The sequence below is a fragment of the Ailuropoda melanoleuca genome, chromosome 1, assembly GCF_002007445.2.
Source record: "Ailuropoda melanoleuca isolate Jingjing chromosome 1, ASM200744v2, whole genome shotgun sequence".
NCBI lineage: Eukaryota > Metazoa > Chordata > Mammalia > Carnivora > Ursidae > Ailuropoda > Ailuropoda melanoleuca.
Genome location: NC_048218.1, coordinates 42,873,703 through 42,890,430, shown reverse-complemented (window position 1 = coordinate 42,890,430; position 16,728 = coordinate 42,873,703). Strand labels below are relative to the sequence as shown.

At 33.2% G+C, this 16,728-nt stretch overlaps 1 protein-coding gene and 1 long non-coding RNA gene across 12 annotated transcripts in view; one reads left to right on the top strand and one right to left on the bottom strand.

Annotated features, from left to right (window-relative positions):
- Positions 1 to 16,728, bottom strand: part of EPHA6 (EPH receptor A6) — an 811,316-nt gene that overhangs the window by 417,998 nt on the left and 376,590 nt on the right. For 10 of the 11 annotated variants that reach the window (XM_034657115.1, XM_034657124.1, XM_034657119.1 and 7 more), the window contains one exon: positions 9,618 to 9,953. In XM_034657115.1, the coding sequence (XP_034513006.1) occupies positions 9,618 to 9,953 (336 nt within the window). Of the gene's footprint in view, positions 1 to 717; positions 812 to 9,617; positions 9,954 to 16,728 lie in introns of those variants that run through there. The other variant, XM_034657145.1, reaches the window with a different exon arrangement.
- LOC117801680 overlaps positions 1 to 16,728 on the top strand; it is a 53,655-nt gene that overhangs the window by 34,351 nt on the left and 2,576 nt on the right. Inside the window, exon 2 of the long non-coding RNA XR_004624432.1 lies at positions 16,459 to 16,536. This is a non-coding gene — a long non-coding RNA (uncharacterized LOC117801680). The remainder of the gene's footprint in view (positions 1 to 16,458; positions 16,537 to 16,728) is intronic.

Sequence of the window (16,728 nt, the reverse complement as noted above, 5' to 3'; positions counted from 1 at the left end):
GGATCACATTTCTGGGTTATCTTCTGTCTCCAGTGGGGGCCTGGACATGTGCACAGGCAGGATCTAGGTTAGGTCCACTAGCCCCGGGGAGTGCAAATCTGTGTGTGTGTGTGCGTGCATGCGTGTGTGTGTGTGTGTTGGCCGTCTGTGTTCTGAAGAGGCCATGTCCTCCTGGGGGCAAGTTTCTCACCCACCACCCTATGCAGGTAGCTTTCTGGAAAGGCAGTTTAGAGACCTTAGAGGCTCTTCCTTCCACTGTGGACTGGGAAGCCTTGGGAACCTGGGGGTGTCTTCATTCTTCCTAAAAGAATCCCTGTGCAGAGGGAGTGCCCACTCATTGGACTGGCTCAGTGCCTGGTGAGACCTCTCTCCCTCCTTCCAACCTTTCTGAGTATGGCTTACATTTTTCTGTTCTGGTCTACTTGAGAAAACTTTAGGGACTGTGATGGGAGAGGAGAGACTACAGGAAAAGAATTTCATGATTTTGATGATTCCGCAGATGAGTTAAATGTTTTTATATTTGAATTTAAAGGTGGCATTGAGCAATATAAAGATGAATGGTAAAGTTTATGCTAATAGTTTGAAATTATATATTTTTTGTTACTTATAAGGACATAAAATGGCAATTAAAAAGCACCATGACAAGTTAAGAGAGAAATTGCAGAAGGAAAAGGCTTTATATTTTAGTACCTTTAATGACCCTTTTTTCCTGTCTTTTGAACAAAGGGTCCTGCAGTTTCATTTTTCACTGGGCATCACAAATTGTGTAGCTGGAACTGACTGTTTAGAATCCAAACCAAATAGAAAAGTGCTGAGGAATACATGGAAGAAAAGAAAAAGCTATTTAATCTAAAGATTCTATATGGAATTTCAGTCTGATTAAAAGGTCAGTAATTTGTTTTCAATTTTTATAAATTAGAGTACTTAAGTATGAGGACATTTCACATTTTCAATAATGATCAGGATAATCTGTCAACTTTGAAAATCTTTTAGTTTAAATCTTACACATTAATGCTTTTTCAATCCTTTATAATTTTTAAAACAAAGGAGGCTTTTGGAAAAAATATTTTTCAAAATCTCACACAAACCAGCTATCTAAATCATCCAGTTTGTTTTGTAGGCAGAGTTTAGTTATGAAATTAAATTGGCTTCCATCTCCAATCAAAGAACTGTATTGGAAATGAGCAAATAATTGGCTACACATATGCCTACCATACAGTAGAGCCTTATATCCTATGGCACATACAGATTCTGCGTGGTACAATCATATATATTTATCTTCACTGCTAACCACATTTGTTTTTGCAGGATTATAAAATATTTTACTAAACAATCTTCTACCACTACTTTTCACTTTGTATGAACAAATGCCGTTAACATTGTTAATGTAGTAATAGAGGCTTTATAATAGCAATAAGATCTTATTAGTTTATACTAAAGAAAATACTTGGTCATCTTTCCTGCAAATGTGCAAATGAGAATTCCTCAGAGAAACAGGTGATAATTCTAAGAGGCAACTGCTTAAAATGAAGTTCAGGATTAAACACATTTTTCCAGCAATGTATGATCACCAAGAAAAACCATGATTGTTATTAAAGGATGGGTTAGTGTTGATTAAAACCTTTTGTTGAAAATTCTGTAAGCACAGCACCAGAGGATTTAGTCAGCATGAAATTTAGTACGTGCTAAAGAAAATACATGCAATAATATTTTCTTGTTACTTTCTAGACAAATGTCTGCTTAAATTTAGGCTTTGCCCTTTTTATTCCCACTGCCTGGAATAGTCTTTTATATATGCCCAGGTTTTCTCTCAAGTGTTATGTTATCAAGAGAGGTAGTTTTGGCTTTCCCCATGTAAAATCCTGCTTCTTTTTCTTCCAAATCTCCTACTCTGCTTGGTTCTTCTTCATGGGACATCACTACTTGCCGTTAGAATACTGTATCCACAAAAGCAGGGGCACTTAACTGGTTTTTGTTTGTTTGTTTTTCTCCTTTATTTGCTATACCTCTATTACATAGAAGAGCTCCTGGCACAAAGTATATATTCAAAAATATTTTTGAATGAATGAATTAATAAATGAATGAATCAAAACTAACTCAAACCATTTCCAATTTCTGTTAGTGCAAGTCAATGAAAAAATGGAGGTGGAGAATATTCTTAGTCAAAAACACATCATCTTTGCTCTCAAAAAGCTCACATATTGGTTGGAAAAGCAAAATATTAAAAAATATTTGGTTATGGTTCAGTGACATAGAAACATGTGTGCTATCGAATATAACTGACTGGGAGCAGTTCAATTTCTGCACATGTTGACTGAGAGCTGAGCCACTGACCAATCTCAGCAAATTGACTGCTAAAGTCTAAGGGACTTTTCTAGATCATTCATTTACTCAAAGGATGCATGCCACAAAAAGACACTAGACTTGGAAGTAATTTAACATTTCTCAGGAGTAAAAAAAAGTTTGCAATCATCCAAACTCTATTATAATTTAATATTTGGCTGGACCATAAAGTTATTTAGTTACGATTAACTAGACTTATATTTCAATTATCTTCCAAAAAAAATATTCAGCACATTTTTCAGAGCAGAAATACTTCCTAAGGAGATAGAAACATTTTATACTCCGATATAAGGTGTTTTAGTTTTTGATATGCAATCTTCTTGTGTTTAATAATGAAATATACAAATAATACAGCATCTCTCTTAAATGATCATTATTGCCTTTAAAAAAACCTTATGTCATTGGATTGTAATCAGTGTATATTTAGAAAGCATTTAAAACTTTTATACTGATTTTTTTCTTACTTTGAATAGACTTGTGCAGATTTTGGAAAAATAATTATTTGCTGTCAAGAATTTTACAGGACTATGAGAGATATCCAGAGATAAAATAATTTAAAATACAGATATAAAGACAAATGAATATTTATAGTGTCCCTAATCACCTACTCCAGCAATGTATAAAAGGTTGGCTTTTGAAATAGACTGTATTTCAAAAATTCAGTGAACTACAAATCATATAGACATCTCAAGTTTATAAATATATACAAATTCTGTTTATTTAAATCTATTTTCAAAATTAGTTCAATTAATTATTGCTGCCTGAGCAAATACATGAAATCTCCAATCAAAATGTGAGCCTAAGGCAAGACCTATATAGAATAGTCACCCAATGGCAGAGATAGGAGTATTAAATGTATATTTTAAGAAACCAAGGAATTAGACAACCTGGTTCTGATGATAATTGCCTTAAAGACCCGTTAGCAAATATCAGCAGAATTAGTTTGTAATTTAGCATTTCTTTCACTTTGAACATGGTCCCTAAAGGTTTTTGCACATGTCAGAATATCTACAAACACAATTTGTTTCAGGTTGAGTATCCATGATTAACATTTTCCTTTACTGTCTATGACCTGAATAATTCCTTTTACTGAACTACACACCTTAGTTTTCCTATCATGCACTGAAGATTAAAATAAAATGTTTTCTAGGTGTTGCTTTCTAAATGAAACACCTTTAAAAACCATTTGAATAAACTATGAAAATAGAAGATTGCAAAAATAGCTCTTAGGGATTGTAGAAGTCAGTTAATTAAGGTTTATTGCAAAGATTCCTAATTATGAGAGTCATAGTTTTAAATCTATAATCTTATTTATCCAACTGGAATCAGAATAATCAAGGAATGTTTCTCCTAACTACAGCTAAGTGGTTGTAAGTGATTCGGAAATTTTTTTATATTTGTTTAATTATAAACAGATAGCAAACAATTAAGTCAGTGTTATTCAATATGGTTTCCTTAATGTTTCTTAAATATGAGGAAAGATATATACATATTAGCCAACTACATGAAGGAGAAGGCAATTCAATGCAAATGTCCTCTTTATCTCCATGTTCTCCACCGTGCACACAAAAGGAGTAAAAACATAATATAGTTATCTATATTTTTTGGTCTCTAATATTTTATTTCCTTATTTATACAAGTATCACCTCATGAACATTATTATTACTTTGCTGATCTTTCCCCTATTTGTGGCCCTGATCATACAGCAGTGTCTTCAGCTAAATGGGTGATTCTCTAACTTTTCTTGGATATTTTATAGACACCCACTCCTTTCTCCAAATTTTAAGTTAAGTCTTCAGCTCACATTCTGCTGTACCTCTACAATATGTCAACTTTTTACATGCCTTTGGTACATTAGTCATCAGTACCTAATCCCTCAATTGCTCAACCTTTGCTTGGCTCCTTCTGCTCAGAATCCTTTCCCTTGTCCCAATCTCTTTTTGCCTACTCATCTGTCAGAACAAAACTTAATTTAAATGCCAGTTCCTCAGGAAGACCATATTCCCCAGACTTAGAGAATACATGCTCTCAGAGCACTTTGCTCTTCTCTTTAGTGGGACTTATCACATAGTAAGTATATATTTGTCAAATTATTATTTTTTAATTATCTGCCTCCCCACCAGAGTGTAAGGGTCATAAAGGCTCACTCAGCAATGTATATATGTTGAATAAATTAAAGGTTTGTGAAGAGCATGTATCACTGTTCCATTTTAGCCTAAAAACAATGATATATAACCAACCAATAATGAGAATCATCTTTGACTATGATCCTCTCAGTCCAACAAAATTGCAATGTGTTATCTACAGTTAACTTTTGCAAAGTGACTTTCAAGTTGCTTCAAAGAGATTTTCCAAAGATACCCAAGTGAGATGATGGAAAATGCCTTCCTCAATTTGCAACAGTAAAACTATTATCTTATTAAGGCTGGCACAAATTATAACAGCTGAAGTCTGGTTCTGGGAGACTCCAGTTACTATAACCTTCTTTTTTTTTTTTTTACCCAACACTAGGATATGATATTAAAAGCATAACTGATACATGCACAGATTGAGCTATTTTATACTGTTACCCTTGCTTAAAGTATTTGCATTTTTAAAGATGTGATATTCTAATGTCAGAATTTCAGCACAGTGAGATAAGGCCTTCTTGGTGTCTCAAAATTGTGATGTGGGGATAGTCACTCATACTTGTAAAGCTGATCACAATATTTTTTTGTTGTTGTTGTTGTTAGGGCTAGGTAAATGTATTTTAATATTCAGCGGCTCACTGCCATCCTGTATAAAGGACTATTTTTGTTGTTTTTTTAAGTTTTTACTTGAATTCTAGTTAGTCAGCATACAGTGTAATATCAGTTTCAGGTGTACAATATACTGATTCAATTCCATACATCACCTCGTGCTCACGATGAAAAGTGCACTTCTTAACCAATATCCCCTATTTGACCTATCCCCCTATTTCCCTCCCCTCTGATAATCATCAGTTTGTTCTCTATAGTTAAGAGTCTGTTTCTTGGTTTGTCTCACTCTCTTTTTTTCCCTTTGCTCATTTATTTTTTGTTTCTTAAATTCTACATGTGAGTGAAATCATATGGCATTTGTCTTTCTCTGACTCACTTATTTTGCTTTAGCAAAATGTCTAGCTCTATCCATGTCATTGCAAATGGCACAGTTTCATTCTTCTTTATGGCTGAATCATATTCCATTGTATGTACACCACATCTTCTTTATCCATTTATCATATATGGACACCTGGGCTGCTTCCATAGTTTGGCTATTGTAAATAATGCTGCTATAAACATGGGCATGTGTGTATTCCTTTGAATCAGTGCTTTGTATCCTTTGGATAAATACCTAGTAGTGCAATTGCTGGGTCATAGGGTAGTTCTATTTTTAACTTTTTAAGGAACCTCTATACTGTTTTCCAGAGCGGCTGCACCAGTTTGCATTCCCACCAATAGGGCAAGAGGGTTCTTTTTTCTCCACATCCTCACCAATACTTGTTGGTTTTGTGTTGTTGATTTTAGCCATTCTGACAGTTGTGAGATGATATCTCATCATAGTTTGATTTGCATCTCCCTGATGGTAAGTGATGATGAGCATCTTTTCATGTATCTGTTGGCCATCTGGATGTCTTTGGAGAAATGGCTATTCATGTCTTCTGCCCATTTTAATTGGATTATTTGTTTTAGGGGTGTTAGAGTCTTATAAGTTCTTTATCTATTTTGGATCCTAAGCCTTTATTGTATATATCATTTACAAATATCTTCTCCCATTCCTTAGGTAGTCTTTTAGATTTGTAGACTGTTTCCTTCACTGTGCAGAAGCTTTTTATTTTATGTAGTCCCAACAGGTTATTTTTGCTTTTGTTTCCCTTGGCTCAGGAGACTATCTAGAAAAAAAGTTGCATGGCTGATGTGAAAGAGGTTACTGTCTATGTTCTCTTCTAGAATTTTTATGGTTTCAGGTCTCACATTTAGGACTTTAATTCATTTTGAGTTTATTTTTGTGTATGGTGTAAGAAAGTGGTCCAGTTTCCTTCTTTTGTATGTTGGTCTCCAGTTTTCTCAACATAATTTGTTGAAGAGACTGTCTTTTTCCCACTAGATATTCTTTCTTGTTTGTTGAAGATCAATTGACCATATAGTTGTGGGTTCATTTCTGGGTTTTCTATCCTGTTCAATTGATCTATGTGTCTATTTTTGTGCCAATACCATACTATCTTGATCACTACAGCTTTGTAATATAACTTGAGGTCCAGAATTGTGATGCCTCCAGCTTTGCTTTTCTTTTTTCGAGATTGCTTTGGCTGTTTGGGGTCTTTTGTGGTTTCATTCAAATTTTAGGATTGTTTATTATAGTTCTGTGAAAAATACTGGTGGTTTTTGATAGGCATTACATTAAACATGCAGATTGCTTTGGGTCGTATAGAGATTTTAATAATATTTGTTCTTCCGACCCATGAGCATGGAATGTCTTTCCACTTCTCTGTGTTGTCTTCAATATCTTTTATCAGTGTTTTATAGTTTTCAGAGTACAGATCTTTCACCTCTTTGGTTAGGTTTATTCCTAGGTATATTATGGTTTTTGGTGCAACTGTAAATGGGCTTGATTCCTTGATTTCTCTTTCTGCTGCTTCATTATTGGTGTATAGAAATGCAACAGATTTCTGCACATTGACTTTGTATCCTACAACTTTACTGATTTTGTTTATCAGTGTTAGATTTTTGGTGGAATTTTGCAGGTTTTCCATGTAGAGTATCATGTCAACTGCAAATAGTGAGTTTTACTTCTTCCTTGCTGATTAGGATGATTTTATATCTTTTAGTTGTCTGATTGCTGTGGCTAGATTTTCTAGCAATATGTTGAATAAAAGTCATAAGAGTGGACATCCTTGTCTCATTCCCGCTGGTCATATTTTATTAATTTTTGTGGCAATATTTTAGTTCCTGTAGGTCCTTTGTGTACTTTTCAAATAAAATTTAAATATATTTAGATTTTTCTTACTATTTATATCTAAAACACAGTTAAGTTAAGAATAATTGTTTCTTAATAAGTGAAATTTACTGGGGAGGACTGCTTAATAATATTATCCTTCCAGAATGTATAGTCTCAATATACGGATATACAGATATTGTATTTTATTTTGTGCCTAATTAACCTTCTGTCTTCAAAGCAATACAGTTATAATGAATTCTCTCATTTTAAAAGTGAGAAAGAATTTATATTCTGTCCTTGGCTAAGTGGAAAAGTAGACTAAATGAACTCTCTTTTAATCCTAGAACGAAAGGTTGCTCAATGCAATATGTATCAAAGTATGTAAAGATAGGTATATATATATATATATATATATTTAAGTGATATACTGTTTTTATCCTCCATACTTAAGAATGGTTGTTCTGAGTTATATTTTTTGACCCAAAGGCAGTCAAAAGCCCTTAGATATAATCTGCTAACACAGAGAGGAACAGAAGATGCTAATCTCTTTTATCCTGAAGATATATTTGACCAGATTTTGTTGATACTATGGGAAAGAAGGGGGAAAAAAAGAGGAAATAGGAATTCCTTTTTAAAAGCCATAAAGCAATTCTATGATGTGTAGTTATTTGCTAAATGAAGGGTAAAATTGCATGGTAAATACAAGATGATTGTACAGTACTATTTGGCTTTGCTTTATTTATCAGATGTATTTCTGAAGTTAGCAAGGTGAATTTATGTGTAATAATTTAAATAAAAGTCACATTCATTTAAAATGTTTAAATAAAATATTAAAGCTTCATTCTACACATTTTACAGGTTTAGCAACTTTTAAAAAATTTTGCAATTATTATAGATTCAAAAAATACATATAGTGAGATCCCATACACCGTTTACTCAGCCTCCCCAGTGATAACTCTTTGCATAACTATGGTACAAAATCAAAACCAGAAAATTTACATTAGTAAAATCCATGGCCTTGTGCGTGTGTGTGTGTGTAAAATCCATGGCCTTGTGCGTGTGTGTGTGTGTGTGTGTGTGTAGCTCTCTGCAATTTATCACATATGTAGTTTCATGTAATTACCACAACAATCAAGATATGTTACTGTATAATCACCACAAGACTCTCTCCTGCCCTTCATGGCCATATCCCTCTCCCTCAATCCCCAGTTCTGGCCGCCACTTATCTATTCTTCATGTCTATAATTATGTCATTTCAAGATGTTATATAAATGAATCACACAGGATGCATCCCTTTGAAATTATCTTTTTCACTCAGCATAGAGCCCTTCAAGTTCATCCAAGTTGTGTGTATCAATAATTTGTTCCTTTTTATTGCTGAGTAATGAAATCAACCTTGCTGAATTCTAGCCTCTAGAACTCTGACAAAATAAATTTCTGTTTTTTAAGCCACATAGTCTGTGGCATTTGTTACAGCATAAAAACAGTTTTATCTTTATAAATTTGCCTGATATATATGTTCTCATATACAACAATACTTTTTGCTATAAGACAGTCATTTGTGTGTTCACATAATTTATGAATGCTTCTCAAAGGGAGTTTTTAAAATCTTTTTATGATGTTTTTCCTGTATCATGTACTGCAATAAATCGGGTTATGAGGGAGTTAAAGAGAATATATACTTACAAAAACCATAGGGGTATTCGTGCCTAACTATGTTGTGGTAAAAATCGATAGTGTTATTAAGGGAACATTTAACTGAAAGCAATTGGATTCTTTAAAAAGACCGTTTAACAACTTTTTACAAATGGTACAACAGCATTTGGATACATTTCTGGATTTTTTTCTTGCTATTTCTTTTAAGAGTAGATCACAGTTAAGCATGTTGGCTGCAATGTTTTTACAACATAGATATGAATTATAATTAACATGAATTCTTATTATTTGCTTTATTTGATAGGGAAAAAGAATGGCAGGATAAGTGGAGTAACTGAATTTCAATTCACTTAGCAACATTTTTTTACCAACATTTTTTATATCTGATATTTGTTGGTAAGTAATATGGACTTGCTCATTAAGATGTATTTGTATAGGATTATATCTAAAGCAATGCATAAACATTGGAGAGAAGTATTATATCTAGTTAACCTTACTAATAAGAAGTAATATAAAAAATATCTTTCTGGACCTTAGAAAATGGTAAGGACAACAACCAGAAGATCACCTCTTTAGTGTACAGAGTATACAACTGTACCTCAGTGAATATAGGTCCACCAGGGATATTAGGCATCAAAAGGGAATTACGGGTTTGTTTAGAGAGAACAGCAGATGGAACTTACCATCTTGATCCGTGGTCACTGTAATAGCTGTGAATGGCTTGGGAGAAAAACTCAACTCAGAAACTCCATTCATGGCTTCTATTTCAAAGGTGTAATTCACGTGAGACACAAAGTCAAGTACTATCACAGAATTGTTGATCAGGCCAGAATGTCTTGGGATGAAGCGGAGTCCTCCACCACAGTCCTCACACTGGCTGGTGTCTAAGCCACACTTCTTACAGATTACACTGTATGTGAGATCTTTTCTCCCTCCTGTGTCACTTGGTGGGCTCCATTCCAAAATAAGGGCTGTTTCATTGATGTTAAAAGCCAAATTCCTAGGAGCTGAAGGTGGCCCTAGAGAAAAGCAATTAAAAAACAAATGTACATGTGTAGGACAATGAATTAGAAGAGTGCTAACTTGAAAACTTCATCAGTAAATATTTGTCTTGTACATTATTAGTTTGAACTCTTCTGATGAGAACCATAAAGAAATATGGTTAAAAATATCTGATTAAGCTTAGCAAGAAAGGAGTCTTGATGGGGAAGATGGTCTATATCTTAACTTTTTGGTATATGAATATTTATATTTGGTATATGTGAACATTTAATACCAAAAGCCAAAAGTCTCCAAAAGATATGATAATTATACTTAGAAAATTTGCTTATTGTAGTATATATCATAAGCAAACATTGTTTTAAATTATGTGATGGTTTTAATTACATTTTAATAATTATATCACCATTTTCAAAATTTGAAAAATACTAACATACATATATAAAAACACAATATGTCTCTATTTTTCCATATGGATCATATTGCATAGAGTACTTAATATCCTTTAAAAACTACTCCAGTATTTTTTAAAAATTGTTGTCAATAATCTTTTACACTTATATGAGTACTTCAAATCCCAATTTTGTATCATTCCTCGCATAAAACCAACTGAAGGTTATTTCACACATAACATATGTGAAATAATACAGAATCCTTTCTGTAAAAGAAATAATACAGAATCCTTTCTGTAAAAGACTATGCTTTTGATAGATTCATTGCATAAATAAAATAAAATAACATTCCTATCATATTTTAGAAGAATTAGTTTTAAGAAATCTAAAACAATTCTTTAAATTTTTGCTATCAAGAAAATTTGCTTAGAAGGTGGGATAGAATTATCTGCAACATTCTTTCCATAGAGAGAAATTCCAGTTTTGGTAGAGGGTCCTTTTGGATCTCAAGATACAGTCGTTCACTCATGAAATAAATATTTTTTAACTGACTACTATGCATGCCGGATAACCTGCTAGATCTTGGACTTACAGTGTGAATGCAACAAACAAATTCCTACTTTATTATATACATCTAAGAAGAATGGCAGGCAAATAAACACATTAAACGGAAGAATAAAATTCAAATTATAATAAGTACAATTACAAAAATCAAAAGGAAAGGAGGTGAAATAAATATTATCAGGAGGACTGGGATGTCTGGGTGGCTCAGTCGGTTGAGTGTCTGACTCTTGGTTTCAGCTCAGGTCATGATCTCAGGGTCATGGGATCAAGCCCCACATGGGGCTCCACATTCAGTGTGGAGTCTTCTTGTTCCTCTCCCTCTGCTCCTTCCCCCACTCATGTGCTCTTTCTCTCTCTCTCTAAATAAATAAATAAATAAATAAAATTTAAAACGACTCCCATTATCAGGAGGACCAATCTGAAAAACATTCTGAGAAAGCCTCATGGAGGTGGTGAGGAAGAGGATATCAGAGGAGTGAGGAGAGTATTAAGGGTAGAAGGTTCTGTAGTCAAGAAAGATCTTAAAATAGTCAAGGAACTGGCAGATAATCATTACAGCTAGAATGCAAAAGGAAAAAGTAAGAAGTGAGTTTTAAGGAAGAGGAAGGGGTTGGAAAGTGCAAGATTCCTAGGCTCATTGTAATGAGTCTGGATATTTTTCTACGCACAACAGGAAGAGACTTAGATAATTAATATATGGAGATAATGTGTTTTAAAAAGAATATTCTGGCTTTCTGGCTGCAGTGTAGGGAATAGTCTGAATAAGTGCAGGGAACTCATTAGTGAGATCTGTTATACAGTGTTACACAGCACAACATTACTTATAAATTTACATTACTATGTATTGGGTTTGAGATATCAAGAATTGTTATTTTATGTTTTCCTTTTTCTTTTTGTTGGATCCTGATAACAGCAACATGATGGGTTGGGGCCTCAGCCTCTGTATGTATATTACCTAAAGCCTGACCTAGAAATGGGATGGTTAACTTTTCTAACAGGTTTCTGCATACTTTACTTTATGCCATTTCATGTTGCAGAGAGTTACAGAAGCGTCCTTCTTCAGAAAGGAAAATATAGAAGGCATTATAAGCTAGAGGAGGGACATGTGTAGCTTTTTACCTCCAACCTAGACTACGCCTGGGAGATAAAGATACATTATCATTATCATAATAACGTCTTCCTACAGAATGACATAGTCATATTGTTGCTCTTTTCTCTTGCTTATAAGGGAAAACATGAATTATAATTCACTTATATTTTTATGAATAGGAAGAATGTTATCAATTATGTTATGGGTGTCTGCAAGTATATAACTGTCCGCCTGGAGATACTTAAAAAAAAAAAGGCAGACACCCTTCTTACTCAAGGGCCCTCATACCAATTTGCATGACGATTAAATAGCTTTTTAATTGCTGTTAAATTATGCCAGCTAAACTGTGATTTCATGCAAATATTAAGCTGTAATGACATGCAGTGAATCATTTACTAAGATTTAGAACTTGGAACAAAGAGAGACAATTAATTCTAATCCTCAGATTCAACTAAATTATGTGTCACTGGGCTTTTATGAATGTGGCCTGATTGCTTTGTTATCGTTTATAAATTATACAAAGATTATGTGACATTGGGGGAAAAAAACTTGGCAGCAATAACCCTTTTAAAGACATCTGTATTGAAAACTCTTAGGGATTTCCTTATGTTGATTTTTTTTTCTTTAAAGGAAACAAGTAATTCACATAGAAGAAAAGCAATATCCACACTTCACCCTCCAGATTGACTTCATAAGAGAAGGGCAATTATTCTGATTTGTAACTAGATGTTTTTCAAGTCCATCATATAAAAACCTGCCATTAAATATACAATTTTATTTCTACTAGGATACATAGAAAATATATCTTTAATCTTCTTTTTATTTTTTGCTTCAATTTGGATTCCCCCTTTACACTTTTAAAGAATAAAGGAATAGTGATCTAATAGCAAACTTATGAGAAGCCTGGGGGCAGTGCTGTCTTTTCTCTTCCCAGAAAAGCATCTGAGCCTGCAGTCCCCATCTTCCTCTGAGTAGCAGAGGCCAGGTAGGCTACAATTTTTATTTTGTTTTATTTCATTTTATGTAAAATGTTTTTAAACAGAACTGCATTTCCCAAAATATATCCTATGCAGTGTCTCTAGTGCTGTAAGCTATCACACAAAAAATGAGTTTAGTACTCCAATTAAAACTCCTCTGGCCAACTGACACTGAAACAAAAGTAACACAATTTGCTTCTCTTTGCTGAATCCAAAATTCACGAACATTTGTTTATAGAACCTTATTTTCCAAGAAGCATCTATAAATACTAGCATTCTGCAGAACACTCTTACAGGCTGACACAGAAGGAGAGAAAACTTAAGGATCACATTTCAGTTACTACATTAATTGCTGTAGATTTATATTTCATGACTATAATTATAGAAATATGCTAACACAAATAAACTGGGGTCTTATTCATACTAACTAGAGACTGATTATTCACCTACTGTATAGCTAATTGTGCTTGCAGATGCATTTTGTAACCTTAAGAACAATGAAAATTTGATCCAAATAACTGAGGATATCAAATCATGGAAGACTACTGTTTACTGAACTGTATTTTACCAGTTAAGTCACTACTTGGAAAAAATTTAAATGTATTTGTTAATTTAATGACTATCATAAATATAGTAGCTTAGTTTCTTAATAAAAAGGAAATTTCTTCTTATTTATGAGTTTACAAATGAGAGAAAAATAGTTCTATGCTGATCTATGACAAAGAATATTTAAAAAAATATAATGAACCATCTACAAATATTTAGGTAAATGCTTTGCAATGAGTAAGTTGTAAATTTTACTAAAGAAAGATAAATACTTAAGAATAAATTAAAAAGTACATCTCTAGATTTTAATAATGTACTAAATTATAGGTTGTCAGATTTGCATATAGGCATAATTTAAAACTCTAAAAGTCATCTCGTTTTTTGAATTGCCATTATTAATTTTAACTTTTATCTATGGCCATATTGTTAATCTAATGTCCTTCCCAAATGATCTTGCAAAAAACTATTTAATAAGAGTAACTGTAAGCAGAATTTTGTATTTTCCTTCTCTAAGCCACTATGTGCTCTAAGTTTTGTTCCTAAAATGTTTGTATATTTGGAAATGGATGCTGAGTAATCCCAAAAGTGGGGCTTCAATCTCACCAGATGGAAGATAAATCAGTTTAGTCAGATAAAGAAATGAGGCCCAGGAAACTATTTTAATTATGTCAAGGTAATGCACTGTATCCATGGTCAGATGATACCTAGGTCTTCTTATGATTATAATCTTTTTTTAGATTTTATTTATTTATTTGAGAAAGAGAGAGAGAGAGCACAGAGGGAGTGGGAGAAGGAGAAGCAGACTCCTTGGTGAGCAGGGAGTCCAATGTGGGGCTCAATCCCAGGACCCTGAGATCATGACCCAAGCAGAAGGCAGACACTTAACGACTGAGCCACCCAGGCACCCCTAGAATTTTTTTTAACTCTACTAAGTGTATTCTTCCTATAGATAAAAAAAAATGACTGGTAAATAAATATTTGAAGTATTTTATAGTGTTTTGCTTGAGAGTATTGTCAAATACAAAATTTCAAAACATACAAATTAATGAGAATTTTATTGCCTTCCAATGACAGATTCTTTTTAATAATGTTATCTTAGAGCATTTAAAAATAATTTTATATACAGAAGAGCAACTGAAAATTAAACCTTCAACATAAATATTGCTCAAAATACAATAGCATGCACACTTCAAATCCTCTGCATTCCACATATTTTCATTTTCTTCAATAATTTTACACCTCCTTCAGTAACTAAAACTGATGCTAAAATTAAGACTTGCTATCCGTTAATAGTACTATGAATGATGACTTAGATAATTCTTTTTAGATTCTCCATTATTTCTAAAACTCACTGTTAAGGAAAACAAAGAAAAATCTAATAGACCAGATACCATTCACTTCTAGAATAAAACTAAACCTCTCAACCTTGTCACCATGTGTCTTTATAACCAATTTTCTTGCTTCCTTTTGCTGCATCTCAATGCCTTTGTGCATGCTGTTCCTTTATGTCCTTTTGCTCTGTGGAAGATTCCTACTCATCCTTCATGTTCCAATTTAGGTGTTACCCCTTTGTGACACTTCTCTACTGGTCCTCAGGCAGAAAGGAACACTTTTATACCTTATAGGTATCATTTTAAAAAATTTAGCCAACATTTTTGAGCACTAATTTTATTCTAAGAAGTGTACTTAACATTTCACATGATTTATTTAATTCAGTTATCATGATAAATCCATAAGGTAGTTATTAAACACCATTTTATAGAAGATGTGACTAACACTTAACAAATGTACACATTACACTGAAATATTTGTATCACTGTATATAAGCCTATCATGGTCCAGCTTGATCCAGAGGTAATATGTGCTTTAACTAAGGGAACAAATAGAATGCATGGTTTTGTGTAATCCTCCAAGAATTATTTTTCAAATAGTGCCAATTTTCACAAATATTGGAGAGCGGGTAGTTTGAGGTTATAATCTTTCCAAGAACCTGGTGTTACTGGTTACAGATAAATTCATATGACTTGAAAATCACTTAAGAGGCAGAAGGGAATGTTTATATTACGGTCACTGAGATTAACTAATAAAGACCCACAGCAAAAAGGGTAGTCACCCACCTCTCTACCCATTGGGAAGGAATTTAAAACTCTAAAAAAATAAAAAACCCCACAAAAAACCCCAAAACTTCACAAAATATAATTCTGTGGACACTTAAAAACTTGAAAAGTAAACGTTTGTGGCCCCAAATTTCTATGCTATAGAACACACATATAATTTTACCTTGGAAAAATTCTAAGAAATTATTATAGGCTGCCCTCATCACTTCAGAAAAAAAAAATAAACCCATAAAATAACTACTTGTATGAATTACAGAAATATATACAGCTGTACAGCTCAAGAGTTAAATGGTAAAACAACATGTATGATAAAAGCACACTAAAATACAAATGAAATAATGAGAAGGCTGGCTTTGGGTCTTCTGAGTCAAATACCAACCAGTTCCCTAATACCACGAAAAAAATATGCACCCCTACATACAGCCCTTGCTGTGTCTGAGTCAATTATTTTTAATTAAATGCTCATTAGAAATAGAAAAGAGAAATATGAAAAGACTAAGCACAGCCATAATTTGGGAGGAAAAACAAAACAATAAATGAATAGATTAAAGCAAATTAATAACCTTTCTCAAAATGCATAACACTGTGGGGATAATAATGAATGCTATCTTTCAAATTATGGATGCTTCTTGATAATTGGTTTGTTGTGTACAAGTAGATGATATTAAATGGGAAAATACTCTCTGAATTCCAACTGTAGAGCCCTGGTAGCAAGTGGTAACTCAATTCTCCAGCATCAGCAGTATGACCACTTAATATCTCTTCCTATAGAGGAACTCTTCTCTGGTGATTTGATAAGAGAACCTCCTCTGCTGAAATAAAAATTATTGTATTTACAGTTAGGAAACTCCATGAAGCTCAAATGACATCCTACATCAGTGACCATTATTGGAGAAACTGGGATTCATTGCATACAGGTATTTATTCCATAATGTAAGGGTCATTTTAGTTTTAAAAATATACCATTGCAATAGCAGGAGTGAACATTTAAAGTTATCTTCTACATAAGACAGCCTTCCAGAAGTAACACAATCCATCTTTGCAACTTCTCCCATTCTGCTATCTGCAAAACTGTGGTTCCTACATTGTGTTTACAATGAGCCACCTAC